Genomic DNA, 15,991 nt, shown 5'->3' on the forward strand with positions numbered 1-15,991 from the left:
GGGGGATCATTGCCTTCCACCACCGTTAAATTCCACGAGGTAGAAAGGTAGCACGGAAGAAGGCGTGTACGGTGGCCTCTCTGGCTCAGCGAATTTTAACCCAGTTTTCTTATTGTTGCCCTTAAAACAGGTAGGTCGCGTCCACGTTAAATGTAATCAAATATGCTTTTTGAACCATTCTTTACGAAGACAGCTGATTTCTCATTTACTGTGATGCATTCCGCCGCTGATAGCTAAGCTAAGCTAAACTAGCCTCTCGGTGAAAGCCCCCTGCGACGACACGCGCTATCCGTCAAATCGGTGCGGCTCCTGACAAACCCTTTGCGTGCTTTTAAAACATTTTGACTTTTCTGTTTGTTCCAAAATGTGTTTCGCGAAATGTGAGACTAGGAACGAAGTGGTCGTTTAAATATTGCAATGGGGTTAGCTGTAGTTGAACTGTTTCCACATGCAAATTGGCGTGTAAGTACTTGTTCTTCTTCGGTTAGCGTAGTTACTAAAAGTGACAATTTACTAATTTATGCGCACTAAAAACGCGGTCTACCGTAGATAATGCTACCAGACTTTTATTTGAAAACTTTGACGAATTTTCCCCCCTAGCAGTTACAGTTCTATCACAAAATAACAGCAACATTCGCAGCTTTAAGTCGTACCACTTCCTTCTTACTCACGACCACCACCATTCACGCAAAATATATTTTTTGTTTTTGTCATATTTTATATCGTCAAAAGTTTCTGTCATGTCAATAAATCCCTGCTTTTGCTACGTGGAAATGCACACCTCTGGTGACACGTCTTGAACAATGTTCAGCATCTTTTGACTCCAAGATTGTCTTCCACTAAGGTCTTCTCTTGTCAGACAGAAAAAAAGTGAAAATGATTTGCCGCAGGTTGTCTTTTTGTCTTAGCGAGAATAAACGGGTTCGTCACTTTTATTAAATATAGTGGCTAAGAAGGTCGAAAAGGTTTTCAACACTGACTGAGTTCTTGTAAACTAACTCTTGATCACAGCAATGTTGTAAGCAAGGGCGTTGTCCTTTGAACTGCAGAAGCCGCCAAGATCACCCTAAACAATGAAAACAAAGCAAAATTTCTGCCTCGAAGCTTCCCGGAGATTATTTTTCCTTGTGGACTAAAGTTACTGCAGGCCCACGCACTACTGTGTGTAGAAATAAATCGATTTAGTGAGATAGGTGGAAAAAGTAAAGACAGTATGTCAAACGTTTGGGATAATTTTATGAAGGAAAAAAAACAAGATAAAATGGAGTATGTTGATGTGTACCGCACAGCATGTCGACAAGCTCCAACACAAGGTAACATGTTGTTGCGCAAGTTAGAACATATTTGCGTTTTTAAAAATATGCTGAAGCTGCACTCAAAAATTAATCGACAAAATCAATTGGTTGTCCAAAGGCTTGTGTGGGAACGTCATGGCGGTCGACTGTTTAGCAGTGCAGGTGTGCAGGGTTCTGTTATCCTCGTGGCCGTTTTCTCTGGGTACTCCGGTTTCCTCCCACATTCTAAAAACATGCGTGGCAGTTGAATGGAACACTCTAAATACCCACTCAGCGTGAGTGTGAGTGCAAATGGTTTGTGTGCACCCTGTGATCGGCTGGCAGCCAGTTTAGGCTGTACGACTACTGGTCGAAGACGGCTGCGATAAGCAGAGTAGAAAATGGATGGAACATTGTGGGAAAAAATTCTGGTGACTGGCCACAAATGTTCTGGTAACTTTTCTTTTTCCCTTTCCCGACTGCAGCAACCGTGCCCCGCCGCGCCCCCACCCCCAGCGGCGCCGTCATGTGGCAGGAGGCCCGCAAGCACGAGCGCAAGCTCCGTGGCATGATGGTCGACTACAAGCGACGTGGCGAGCGCCGCCGAGAGTACTACGAGAAGATCGTAAGTTGGTTTGCAAACGTTGGGAAATGTTCAAAATTGGAAACGCAGCCAGTGCAGAGTAAGGGGAACAGAAATAATAATAAATGTGACTAAACCAGGAATTGATAAAATTTAATGTTGGCTCTTAATTTGGGACCTCGTTGGGGCAAATTTATTGTCACATTATCCTGATTTAAAACATCGGGATTTCATGCAAGTACAGTTAAATATGAAGAGCCCATTGCCCTATATGGTTTGGCAAGAAGGCAGAGGTTTCGCTTGAAAACCCCAAAAGGGAGATACTTTTTGATGGTCTGAGAGAAGGGAGCGTTTTCATTCTAAAACAGGGCAATTATTCATTCAAATATTTATAACTGTAAAATTCGACTTACAAAATAAATGTCACACCTTTTAATTGTATTTGTTTTTGTCCTGAATGTCTGCTTATTACAAAACAATGTTAATATTCATGCCATACCGTTTATTACACAACCCTTAATTCCTAACAGTTACAAAGAAAAGTTTCAAAATATATTTTCCATGACATTTACTGAAACTTGTCCAACCTTAATCTTAAGTGACAGTGTTACTTGCTTGCGTGGTGATAATCGTTCTGCCTCGCCGCTGCTTGGTTTTCCATCTCTCTGTCTTGTTTAGTAGTTTCCTTTTGCGTTGACCTGAGCTGGCTCATTTAGCTTTGTAAAAATTTAGAAACATGAGGCAACCACGAAGCGCTTTTGGGATCAACATTGGCACAGGTGTTATAATCTTTTCGCGTCTGCTCATTTTTTGTCTCCTTTTAGAAAAAGGATCCGGCCCAGTTCCTTCAGGTTCATGGTCGAGCCTACAAGATCCACTTGGATCCTGCCGTGGCTCTGGCTGCAGAGTCTCCCATCAACATGTAAGGAGGGGAGACGTGCACACACGCACTCTTATGAACACAACAATTGGTATCAAAATTACTAGCGGTATTGGTACGCTGTTGTTGTGAGTACTGTACTGGAGTGAATACTTGTATCCTTCTGGGGAAAACACTTGTATTGAACATCCCAAATTGTGGGTTATTAAAATATAATAGCATTACAACACTCATTACTACTCATGCATTTTGTTTCCAACTTTTTCTCATTTGCTTTGGTATTTTAAGTAACTCGCTGGATATTCCTTTGTGTGTTTGTGTCTTAAAGGATGCCATGGCAAGGTGATGCCAGTAACATGATTGACCGTTTTGACGTGCGGGCTCACCTAGACTACGTCCCCACCTACACGCCTCCACTCATCACCACACCGTGAGTTTACACCCACTCTATATTTTACCCGTCAATTTCATTTCTGTTACACGTTTTTATAAGAGACACTGACATGTGGGTTTGTTTCTTTGAGCTGCATGAGTCCTCCACATTAAATATTTCAGTTCCGATGTTCTTTCCTGCCTGCTGACTGTGTTTTTTTGTTTTGTTCCGCCTCCTCAGAAGCCCTGAGCAGGAGATGGAGGAGAGGAAATGCAATTATGAGCGCTACAGAGGCTTGGTGCAGAACGACTTTGCCAACAGTCAGTAATGTGTTCTCTGACATCCAGCACAGGAGCGAACGATAATTGTCTTGTTGAATCAAGATCGTGATGAACACTTTAAATATTTCAATAACTGTTGATTAATGCTCCTTTTAGGGGCTGTATTTATGATGCAGTGTTGTGCTTAAACTCTCTGGTGTGCCCCTGCAGTATCTGAGGAGCAGTGTTTGTACCAGATCTACGTGGATGAACTCTATGGTGGGCTACAGAAGCCAAACGAAGAAGAGAAGAAAAAGTATACGCGATAATTTCTCTCACCTCAGTGTGTGTGTGCGTTTTGTGTGAGTGAGAAAGAGCACGATTGTGACAGAGTAAGGTCAGTGCTCAAGTACGTGCAAGTACATACATGTAAGTAAAGCACTTGTTTCTCACCAGCGGTGGCGATTGTCTGGTTGCAGGCTGGCTGAGAAAAAGGTCGCCATCGGTTACACATATGAGAACAGCACCGTGACAGACCCTGACCCCGCTTCGGACAAAGATGAAGACAATTCTGAGAATAGCGAATCTGAAGAAGATGAGGTCATCCCCGATATCGGTGAGCTCTAAAAACATAGTGACAGTCTTTCTAATGGCCCAAGTATTTCTTTGAGCTGGTTGTAATTTGGGGTCATGATTGTTCTGCCGGAGCACTGTAATTAGATCAATATAGATGTTAAGGAGCTTTCGGTGTCATGCGTTTTGGCCATCATCCACTTGATGAATTGAATGTAATTGCACACAGTTTGAACTAAGTGATGGTGTCCAAATAGCGTGGGTGCTTGTGCACTGACAGATGTGGAGGTTGACATTGACGAGCTGAACCACGAGCAGGAGACGGAGCTCAACAAAACAGCCACTCCTTACGGAATGGCAGAAGGAGACTTTGTCAGGTAGGATTTTTAAATCAGCATATCTTGGGCGCTCTTCACTTTTGAGAGGATTCAGCATTTGCCAATCCCTGTTCTTAAAGAGGAAGTAAATACTTTGTTGAAATGGGGAAAAAAGCATTCGTATCAGCCACAAAATTAAAACTTTTCATGTGTACATATTATAGGATATGTGTTCACATTATTTTAAGGGGCATCTATATTCATATTTTATTTTTAATTTGTAATTGTGTGTTATCTGACAATAACATCCATCCGTTTGCTAGCTATAGGGACGCAGTTGAGCCGCAGCAGGGGTGCCCAATATGTCGATCGCGACGGGTATAGGGCGGAATTAAAACTCATTCAATACCAGCCAATTCTAGACCAAGTCTGAAAAAATGTTTAAAAACGTCTTTGTGAGTGAATGAGTTAAATAATTGCATGTCTCTGTGGGTGTTTTTAATACGGTGTGTTTTTGTTAATGTACACTGCACCCTCAGCATCCTATCAGTTTCACTTAAACAAAAAAGTACTTAAAAAATAAAATGATTAAAAAGCAGGTCACCTTTAACCTACGGTAGCGCGTGACCCGCATCACTGGAAATTTGTTCGGGACCAGCAGTCTGCAATTGCAGCTTGCAATCGGAGCTGTTGTGATATACAGTATACATCCTTTTTTTCCCTGATTCTCATACAAAGTTTGATTCATCTGCAATCCACCAGTGGCACTGGCAAAGAAGGAGAAACATTTTAAAACGGTACATGAAGGTTTCTGCACTTAGCACGCTGCAAAAGTGTGTCCCATACCTCCATGTCAGGTCTCTATTAAGCTAGGCGGTTGATTTCCTTGTGTAGTATCGACTTGACTTTTCTATTTCGGGGCCATTATGGTTGTCCCTCGTCATGGCGTGTGTGTGTGCACATGCAATAACGGGTCGATTGCGGCAGGTTGGTTGCTTGAGCAGGTCGTGAGGAAAAAAAGATTGGGCACCCCTGAGCTGGAGACTCTCGGCTCACTTTGAGAGAGACTGGTCGCTGAGGCACAACAGAACTTCACACATGTAGCTCTGAGCTGAGATTTGAACTCTGCTCCTTCTTGACTGTGTCAAACATTCAAGTTCTTTCCTGCCTTCAGTAAACATAGCGTGAAAACAGTCTGTTTTTGGTGGATACAGGAGCTGCTTGGTATTGCTCCTTATTGGCACTAGACGGCACTGTTTCCCACGATTTAAGCAGTGGTTTCCTCCTCGTTGCCGTTTATGTCTGACACAGATGAGGGATGTGTGACAATGCATAGCTTGACTTAAAAGTGTTTCGTAATTATGCCCGTCAGGATGTTGAGGAAGGATAAAGAGGAGGTGGAGGCCATCAAGCATGCCAAGGCGCTGGAGGCTGAGAAAGCCATGTACTCTGTAAGGACAAGTCCTTTCTAGGAAGATGTGTGTGTGTGTGTGTGTGTGTGTGAGGGCGCGCGCGTGTTTTGTGACCTTATGTGACATGTTTGTTGATTTTAGGGTCGTCGTTCCCGCAGACAGAGGAGAGAGTTCAGAGAGAAAAGACTTAAAGGACGACAGATCAGTCCGCCCAGGTACATCCAGATCGACAGAAGCTATGCAATACAGAGCCCGTCCACCATGACCAATTTTGTCCTTGTCATTTTTTAAATTCTATTTGACAGATTTTTTTTTAAAATTAAATACCATGTTTTTTTTACACTGTTATTAGAGAGAAACTGCATGCTGATTCTTCAGAATGGCCTTGATATATCGAAGACTCGCAATAAAAATATATTTAAAAGCGTGATGTAAAAAGCACATTACGAGCCACTATTTTGCCAGTTTGTTTGACTTTGTTTCTTCTTGCTCCATCTTCAGCTATGCCAGGAGAGATAGTCCAACCTACGATCCTTACAAACGGTGTGCTTGCCCTTCAATTCAATGTTTTTTGTTTTTCTCTCAACCTTGTTGCGGACTCTTTTAGTGATGTTTTTCTTTGATTTCTCAGACCGGAATCGGAATCCAGCTCTGAGTCCCGCTCGCGCTCTCGGACCCCCGGTCCAGAGAAGATCACCTTCATCACCAGCTTTGGAGGCAGCGACGATGAAGCTGTGGCGGCAGCAGCGGCAGCCGCGGCACAGGCCGCCGCCTCCCACGCCGGCCACAGCTCCTACGCGCCGCATCCCGCAGGTCATAGCAGGGGCTCCCGGTCGGTAACTTTCCCTCCTCCTGGCTTTTCATTGGTTAGTTTGTTGACATGATCGCTGGCGACGGGAGATTCCTCTCATTTGAGGCATGTTTTTTTTTTTCTTCCCCTCCTAAATAAATAGATATGAGTTGAGGTTCAAAAATCTTCTGTGCATAATGTGCCAAGAGATTTAGGTTATGTCTGCAGTTACCGAAATATTTTTGAAAAGGTGTCTGTCCAAATGACAACACACTTTTTGGCTCTTGTGGAATTTAGTTAGCTAATTTGGTTTTATGTGTCTTGAGACTTCCGTTCATAATAATGTACACTGTAGAAAATCAGCACTTGACTATTCAGAGCCTGCCAGACAATCTGAATAAATATATAATCTAATGAATATATCAATTGATAGCACTCACGTGTGTCAGCGTACAAAGTGAAATCAGCCAATGCAAAGGGAAAAGAAATGTACTATAATTACGTTTTTTGTCATCCTCCGTGTCTAAAAAGTTCTGACATTTTGCATCTCAAATACGGAGAATAGAATAACCTGTTCTACCAAGCAAATGCAGAGCACAACTTATGTTACCATGCAGAGTTGCAATGACGCTAGTTGCTGCTTCGCTTCGCCAACTTATTGCTGCTTTGTCGCTTTATTTAGCAACTTTCCAATTCCATTGAGCAGCAAATCCAGCCACTTTTTCTGGTCTTATTGGAGATTGTGTGACCCTTTCCAGAGCAGATGTTAACCCCTCTGTGTCCAAACTGCAAATAAAAGTTGCAAAGTAAGGTTGTCTTAAACAGATATTTTTGGAATAGAGTTAACCTATCGATTAGTCGGGTAAACGCCCCATTTTCCCCAATTTAAATGCTGAAGATGGAGTCACGCACTTTGATAAAAACCTGTTTGCTTGTCGCCAAAAGACCAAAACGTATAAAGATGTTTTTAAAAAAAAAAAAAAATATGCATGTCCCGGTGAACACGGCCTCAGTGATTTGACAGGTTTCAACACACTGCCGGTCACTCACTTTGATCAATCAGAGTAATCAATTGTATAACTCAGAAGTGGGAAATAATCAGCCTAGGTGCTCGACCGTTCACGTGATATAAACTTGGTCTGTTTTCGTTCAGGAGACGGAGGTCCTCGTCCAGTCGTTCCCCATCATACACCACCTCTGGCTCTTCATCACGGTCCTCCTCTTCGTCCTCCCATTCACACGGCCGAGGGCGGCGAGGAAGGGATGGCCGGCGTTCTCGGACCCACTCCCGCATGAGACGACATTCCCGGTCATACTCGCGCGACCGAGGGGGTTCCCGGAGGAGACGCGAGCGGACGCGGTCTCGGTCTCGATCTCGATCGAGAGCCAGAGAGCGAACAAGGGAGAGGAAGCGATACTCTTCAAGGAGACGGACAAGGTGAGGGCGTGTCCGTCATTCAACATTCTTTTTAACTACTGTATGTGTGTCTGTCAACTGACCTCCCCTTGGTTTTTCAGATCTCGCTCCAGCTCACGGCAGGGGGGTTCCTCTCGGCGAAGCGTCCGCAGCAGCGGCGCTCACCGGCGGGGCGAGAGCAGCAGTGGCAGCCCCTCGTCATCCCCCGACCGCCTCAACCACAGCTCCTCCCCTGACGATAGAGGGCCCCCTATTTCTGCTAACACCGTTACCGACAAACTAAGAAAGTAAGAACATGGAGATATTCTATGAGCGTGAAGTAACCATTGAACAGAATGTAAAGGGGAGGTCCTTGAATTACGACCTTGAGTTCCATTCTTATGACGGTGATAGAAGTCCGAACGTGCTGTAGTCTATCACTAACTAATGAAGTAGTAAAGCCGTAATTGGTCCAGAAATATGAAACAATCAAATGAAAAATGCGGCGTCCGGTGGTAAATGTGTGTACCGTCTTGTGCCACGTGACTACATATTCCTATGCTGCTTCATAAGCACACAAATGTTATGTCACTTTTCGGCATTCCATGATTAATCGAGTAATTTCATTTAAAATATACTATTTGTATGCGATCAATCCTGTATGTAGTTGGTAGAATGATTTGATAGCCGGAGTCCGAGTCACAACCCATCATTAACTGAGGACCCGCAGCCCCAACTCACAAAATGTGGGCACTTAATGGAACAAAAGCACCACCATTTATTTTCCAGAAGTTTAATCAACCATGAAAACATCTCTATATACTGTATGTTTTTCTAATTAATTTATAGTTTTGTACCACGGAGCCTCAAACAGTGGCCATTACAAATAAACCTGGCCGGTATATGAGAACATTTTTAGTGACATTTGAAAAAGGCCTCAGACAAATCAAGACACCCAAGCAATATTGATTTGAGAAGTTGTAATCTGGTCCAGGGGTAGCCATGATCAAACCTTTCAAAGGGAAGATAAGATAAGTAACTTTATTTGTCCCACACTGGGGAAATTTGCAGTCTACAGCAGCAGAATTTGTCGTGGTGGGCGCAAATTCAAGGTAGTAATAAGTCACGGTAAAAATGGTCTTGGCAATATTTTCTAGGCGACCCGCTAGTCTAAACGGTATTCTGATTAATAGTGCAATTGTGGAATATGACGTGAGAAGCAAAATGCACCTGCTTCCCCGCCATCTCGGATGGTGGCCATTTTGCCACCTGCTGTCATCTGAAAATGAAATCACAGTTGCTCAGAGGTCATGTAATGACCAATCAAGGCTGTGCAACTGTGATGTCATTTTCAGTCAACAACAAGTGGCAAAATAGCCGCCTGCTGAGATGGGAAAAAAATTGGTTACGAATGTAATTTGAATCCAATTGCTGCATTTGGAACGGTAGAACACAGGACATACTGTAAAAAACTATTTTGACATCCCCTTTAAAACGTACTTTATGCTACAAGCAATTTTTAAGTAACATTTTAACATTCTTAAATGTTATAAAAGTGTTTAAAAAAAGTTGTCCAAAATGAAAGAAAACTATCATCACGTTTTTAAGAAATGAATGAACACCCAAAGCACTTCAAAGCAATAATCTCAATGATAAAGTTTAGTCAATTTGAATCACAGCATTCTTTCTTGTTATCCCAGTTTAAAAAGAGTCAATGTCCAAATTATCAACCTTCAAATTGAGAGAGCCCACTCTTGTCTGTCCTAACTTCTCCACGCTTCCTTGTCGTCCCTGCAGGCCTGAAACAGCGGGTGGTAAAAAGACGGGAGCTGCCAAAGTCAGTAAGAATTTGATGTGGCAGAGGTTTCTTGCTAAAGCCTACTACGCCTCCCTCATCCCTGACAGGCTGACGTGGCCGCCGTCCACCACGCGCAGACGTAGAAGCCCCGTGTCGCCCCTGAAAATAATCTTTTCTTTCTGTTTTAACCCCCCATACACATACCCCTTAGTCAAAGCCTCCACTGCACAAAAGTCAGTGAAACAGTGCTCCAGTCGACTGGACTTTTTTGTCTTGGTGTGCGTGTTGTTGTTAATATTTACTTTTTAGCTTTGGTTTGTTCTGGCTAATGAGTGTGCTTTAACCTAGGTGATTATGACTGTAGGGTGTGGACAAATGTCTGGGCTTGTTTAAACAATAGAACATATTTCAATGCCCTACAGTTTTCAACTGTGAGATCACGGAGTGTGATAGTGTTTTACTGTCAATCATTGCAGAGTTTTTTTTTTTTTTTTGGTGCTGTCCACCTCCTCCTCCCTGCCGCTGCTTGTTCATCTTTTCCTGGCAAAGAATCGTTGTAGTTTTGCATACACGCCATGCCTCTCAGTCAAGAGTTGCACTCGCCCTCCCGCGTTCGACTCGCCTGCGGTGTTGTGGCCTGCCATCTTTCTTGCCTGGCCAGGTTTGAACAGCCCACTGCTGGGTGTGTCGGCGGCAAAGCGCCACTGGCTCTTTTGTGAACTCGCCGGACCTGAACTTGCTTTTGTTTTTCATAGCGTCCCTCGCTGCTCTCTCAGCTGTCCTCGTGCATTAATCTCCTCTTAGCCCGCTGTGCCCCCCCCCCCACCTTTCTATTTACTAATTTACTGGACACTTGTGTCAAGGGCACGTGTGGCGAAAGGTTCCAAAGATGAGAAAGTACTTCATTCACCTGTTTACCCACTTTTGAATCATCCAAAGTGTCCACTCCAAATTGTATCGAGCGCGCTGTTGTGAAGTTGCTAATATATCGGTGTCGCCCGCAGTCCAAGCTGACGCCACAGGAGAAGCTCAAGCTCCGCATGCAGAAGGCCCTCAACAGGCAGTGTGAGTGTGTGCAACAACAAGTGGGACATGTCATTTCCTCTGTGATATTTGCTCAATGTTTCCCCTCTCCTGCAGCCAAGGCGGATAAGAAAGCGGCCCAGGTGAAGATCAAGCAACAGGAGCACAAACGGCAGGTGCGTGTGTGTGTTCTTGTGTCCCTTCTTCAGTGTGCGTTTGTGTGTGTGTGTGTGTTCATGTTATTTTTTATGGGTAGGTTTGCTGATGTTTTTTTGTGTGTGTTCATGTGTGTTTTGTCATGTTTTTGTGTTCTTTAGCGTATGTGTTTGTATGTTCGTGTGTTTGTGGGTTTTATTTTCATCGTTTGAAAATGCTTATTTGCATTGCTGTTTTTATTTTGATTTTTTTGTCACACCATGCGTTTGTCAGGTGTGAGATTTAAAAAGGTCACAGTATTATGTTATATTCCATTGAACAATAGGTATTAATTGACTGCAGCTAACAGATGAATTGCCACTCAAAACTTAAATATTACAGTCCACAAAAACCTGAAGTGCAGTCCGTGACGCTGCTTCAAAATTTTGATCCAAATGGTGTATATTTTCAAAATCACGGTAATCTGAAAACACATGAATATCACAACGTAAGGTAAAGCCATTCATGAAACACTGAGGCGTCTCAAATACACATCTTTTGAGATTTCCAATTGCAGCCATGTCCACAATGCTGAAGGCTGTCTGAATTTCGTTCCCTGTGTTTCGTGGCCTGGATAAAACTCCACTTTCAGGGGGATGTCCAGGGAAAAATTTAGAGTACACAAGAGACAGGACGAGCACTTTGAGAATAATGAGAGTTGCAATTCAATCAAAAACCTGCACTCAAGGAGACCTTTCACGTACAAGCTAATAGCTAACCAAAGAAGTGTCGGTCTCGTAATCCTTTGACGAGGTCATACAGGACACACACACATCAACAGGCAGTTATCTGCCTTCCCCAACTGCCGACCACCCCAACTGCAGACATCTCGCTTGGTCTGACAGCAAAGTGGTAATACAGTATTAGAGAGAGGAGAGGAACAAGGTCTGCTTTGAGAAACTGCAAACTGAGACAAAATGATCACCCACATTCACTTCACTAGTTTTGATCCATGACAGTCTCCAATAACATTGAGTTACTTCATGTATGAAATGCGCGACAAATAAAGCCGCCTTGCCTTAAAAATCAACCCAAGAAACACATGTATGGAATAATTGGAAAAGGTGACAACCGAGAACCTTTTTGCGACAATTATAGTTTGATTTTGTTAAGTGTGTTTCAATCGTTTGGTTTTCGTTCTTGCACGTTTTCATTTTGGTGTCAACAAAGACTGTCCTATCCGCCATTTCCTCTTATTGCTCAAGTGATTGTTCTTACAGGAGCGAGAGGGCGAACTACGAGCCATGGCACGCAAGATACGCATGAAGTAAGGCGGTGTGTGCGCAGGTGGACCCTTTGGTATTTGAGTGTGTTGAAATGTGTCTGACCTCAAGGCTTCTCTGTTTAGGGAGCGTGAGCGGCGCGAAAAAGAGCGGGATGAATGGGAGCGACAGTACGGACGCCAGAGCAGCAACTCGCCCTCTTCCTCTCCCTCCAAATATGGTAAGGCTGTGAGGGTCAGCAGCCTCGCAGGAGCAAACATTTACCAGCCCGATCCTCAGACTCGGACAATAGAGCCGCTTTCGAAAGGGGTCCTCAATAGGCAGTCAAAGGCTGAATTTCCTCTGTATGGTTCAAGTGGCACGATTCCTTTTTTATTTATTTAATTTTTTTTAAGCTCTCCGGTGTCACAATTGGGATATGAGTCTTGGGCGCTTATCGCACCTCTTCGGGTCAGAATCAGACTTTCTCCAATTGTTGATACAAATTTGACATGTATCCGATGTGTACCAATGCGAGTGCAGCATAAACACGCATGGGCTTAGACCTTTTGAGTGCGAGCTTGATGTCATCTAAATATACCACATTGGTGACAGTCCTTAGAGGTGTCTCTGCAAACAATTAAAAAAATTAAATAGACACATTAAACCCACTTTAAATCGAAGCTACGTCTCAACTTGGAAAATAAAAATGTAGTCTAAGAAATCCAAGAAAGTTGACGTTAAATAGATATTTAAATGTAAAAAAAAAGTTTGACACTTTTTTTTAAATATTCACATTTAGATGCATCCAGTCATGGTCAGTCAAAGACATTAAATATTCAAATCATGTAAAATGCGTTTCCTTAAATGAAGTAGGAGGAGAGCCATCTATCACATTTAATGCCATTGTTTTTTTTTTTTTTTTTTGTGAATGGACTGTCCAAAATGTGAGTAGAGCCTAGCCCACAATGCGTTGTCGTGTTTAAAAACTGATGTAAATAACCCTAAGTCGCATTTTAGACCAGGGTGCCTTATGTTCACTGACAGCTTTATGGGCCATAAGAGGGTCTTGTGGCGTTTGCTTGTGTTCTGATGACGACTCTGTGTGCTCTTGTCCCTCAGGCCGAGATTCCAGCTCATCCAAAAGGTATGTGAAGACGCCTCTGCCTCTTCACATTCTGTGCCCGTCACTATTATTTATGCTTCATTACATTTCTCTCAACTAGAATCGACTTTGATTACAGAGCAATTAAAAAAAGGATAACCTAAGAGAAAAACAGCCAGACCTAAGTCATAGTAATGAATAATATTAATACTAAATAACAAAATACTATTCTTGTAAAATATAAATCTCTGTGGGGGGAAAAAAAAAACAATACTAGTTGTTCACAGTCCTGCAGCACCGTATCCGTCTGTGGAGCAAACGAGTTGAAATAGTTGCATCACTCTAAGAATTTGATAATAAATGTCGAAGCAAAATCTGTGCCTTTTGCGGAGAAGGGTTTTTCCACATGGAATAATGGTACTGTGGAAACATGAACCGTTCTGTATAGAAATAAGGTGGTGCAATGGCAAGTTTGTAAAAGGAAAAAAAAAGTTATTTTCCTCTTAAAAATAACAAAATATCATACTGACAAAAGGTAGCGTTGTCAGCAAGTTTAGCATAGCCTACTACAAGCTAGCTGGAATGTATGTTAATGCCCCCGCAAGTGGTCAAGGATGCATTTCAGTCACTTTATTGAAGAAATGGGAACTACCAAAAAAAACAAAAACAAACATGTAATAAGCAGATCGTACATGAGCTACAGCGGCCGTAACTGTTGCCAAGTAACTTAACATGTTAACAGCCAGCTAAATGTACTCCGACGCCCATGTCACTCACCAGGTCATGCCTCGCCTTTTTAAGCCGCACACACTCAGTCAAATGGTATGGAAAGTGAGGATGACCAAAAACCCTGCAGCTCGCTTGCACATTTCGTTGTTTAATAATCCCAAATCAATTATTATCCGATTACTTAGTTAATCTGTAGAATTGTTTCAAAATATACAGTGTATGAAATAGCTGCAACCGTTAACCAAACTTTGACATTCCTTATGATGGCCGCCTGCTGTTCCACAAGTGGCCTTTTGGCTGTCTCAAGGTGTCAAGTAACGGTCAGATTTCCTTGAGGAGGCAGAGGAGGACTTTATGATGATCCCTTCAATATTAGAGTCCCCTCCCATCTCACAGTCCGACTTGTTGAAGTCTCCACTCTGTAGCTAATGCTAATGACACAGTAAGCATTAAATGACTCATGATTCCTATAAATTACCATGCTGGCCTTTTTAGGTTGTCGAGAGGTCATCAATACAACAGCAGACATTGTTTAGCCAAAGCCATCAGTGTGGAATCTGGCATACGAATCACGCGATAATTCATTTTTACTGTTTATTAATTTATTTATTCCCCCCCCCCCCCCCCCCCCCCCAATTTCCTTCTTGTACTTTTAGGAAGTATCGGTCTCGGTCCCGGTCCCACTCTCGCTCTCGCTCTCGCTCCAGAAGTCCGTACAGCAGACACTGAGTTGAAATATCAGAGGATTTCCTTGAACAATAAATCAGAACATAAGCCAGGGTGACTGTTGTTGACACACAAACACCTCAGACATGTATGTATGTATGTAACATGTTCTCTCTCAAACCAAGGTGTGTGCATGCTATGCACACACAGTATGATTAAATGTTTACCGTGTCGCTTTTCTGTCACTCTTCTCATATTTGTCATGAAAAGATGCTGCGGGTTATGAAACTGGTTTGCGTTGTCTTTTTTCTCCTTCAACCTCCACATGCTCCTCTCTACTCATATTTCAGTACGACTCCCATCCACACACCGAGCACCTTTGAAGTTCTCTTTTCTGGATATTTTAGATGTAATTTCTGCGCTAAATCACGACGATTACATTAAAGGCTTCACTCACTCTCCCTCCCCCCCATTTTTTTTTTTATATAAACACAATAGTCCCTGCTCTGGCATGTCCCAATAAAATTGATCATGAAGCAAAATGGTTTATGTTGGTTTTTTATCACCTCTCAAAGTAGCATTGAGTTGTCTCATGTTTTAGGAGTTTATTGTTCCATTTAAACTAAAACCTCTTTCATTTGAGGATTCCTCAACAGGAATTAATGAAAATAACTTGTTCCAGTGTCCAACGGCAATGTAAAAAAAAAAATTGCACCGGTAAGTAACATTCTGTGTCATCTCTTTTTCTGTCACTCAAATTCTCCCCCTCCCACCAGAAGTTATTCGCCGCTAAGTGCATATTGTATTTCCGGTGACCAGTGTGAGAGCTTGCACATAAAATGTAGCACACCGTCTCCCCATTCACACTTATGACGATTAACAATTGAGTCACTTGACACCAGGGAGGCAAGAAATGGCTAATTTGGTCAGTTTCACTTAGAGGTGCACTCACTTTTTGTAACCAGTGATTTCGTCATTATTGGCTGTGTGTTGAGTTATTTTGAGGGGGACAGTAAATTTACATTGTAATACAAGCTGTACACAGACTACATTAAAAAGTGCCTTCAGTACCTCCAATTTGTGGTAATGCTCAAGTGGGTCTGGGTCTTGAATGAGCCTGTGTCCTTACAGTGCATATTCTTTTCATAGGCCTAGTCGTGGACGCTATCCTTTTGGTAGTCAAGGGAAAGAAAAAGCACAACTTAATTCTTCAAAAATGTCTGCCGATATCATGGTTCCAGCTGGCATGTTTCACCTGTGGTCACTGCAGTCTTACAATTTGTGGTATTAAAAAATATATAAAATAAGTTGTTGTCCCGCAGCTTTATTCTGTCAGGGACAATAAACTGAACGTGAAGCAGGCATTTTTATTGCATGAAAAGGGGATGATGATGATTTTATATACTGTATATATA

At 42.7% G+C, this 15,991-nt stretch overlaps 1 protein-coding gene across 4 annotated transcripts; it reads left to right on the plus strand.

Moving 5' to 3' along the window:
* On the plus strand, positions 1-15,118 carry clasrp (CLK4-associating serine/arginine rich protein). 4 transcript variants are annotated; one of them, XM_052079201.1, is made up of 21 exons: positions 1-130; positions 1,760-1,899; positions 2,682-2,779; positions 3,066-3,167; positions 3,351-3,430; positions 3,602-3,686; positions 3,850-3,986; positions 4,224-4,320; positions 5,633-5,711; positions 5,814-5,887; positions 6,174-6,215; positions 6,304-6,504; positions 7,616-7,900; positions 7,981-8,166; positions 9,656-9,695; positions 10,661-10,721; positions 10,797-10,855; positions 12,095-12,141; positions 12,223-12,317; positions 13,199-13,223; positions 14,567-15,118. In XM_052079201.1, exons 2-21 carry the CDS (start codon positions 1,801-1,803, stop codon positions 14,637-14,639), a joined length of 1,965 nt encoding a protein of 654 aa, XP_051935161.1. In that variant the 5' UTR covers positions 1-130; positions 1,760-1,800; the 3' UTR covers positions 14,640-15,118. The 4 variants fall into 4 exon arrangements, 3 of the variants coding, with proteins under 3 accessions (XP_051935161.1, XP_051935162.1, XP_051935163.1); XR_007964545.1 differs by lacking the exons at positions 13,199-13,223; positions 14,567-15,118 and having other exon boundaries at positions 9,656-9,699; positions 12,223-12,298; XM_052079202.1 differs by lacking the exons at positions 13,199-13,223; positions 14,567-15,118 and having other exon boundaries at positions 12,095-12,149; positions 12,223-12,298.
* The last annotated feature ends 873 nt before the right edge of the window (positions 15,119-15,991 follow it).

Source organism: Hippocampus zosterae, chromosome 10 (assembly GCF_025434085.1).
Source record: "Hippocampus zosterae strain Florida chromosome 10, ASM2543408v3, whole genome shotgun sequence".
NCBI lineage: Eukaryota > Metazoa > Chordata > Actinopteri > Syngnathiformes > Syngnathidae > Hippocampus > Hippocampus zosterae.

Coding starts and splice junctions, on each gene's coding strand:
- clasrp (XM_052079201.1), top strand. CDS start 1,801: ATGTGGCAGGAGGCCCGCAAGCACGAGCGCAAGCTCCGTGGCATGATG. Junction 3,431..3,601: donor GCAGAACGACTTTGCCAACA/GTCAGTAATGTG, acceptor GTGCCCCTGCAG/TATCTGAGGAGCAGTGTTTG. Junction 12,318..13,198: donor TTCCTCTCCCTCCAAATATG/GTAAGGCTGTGA, acceptor CTTGTCCCTCAG/GCCGAGATTCCAGCTCATCC.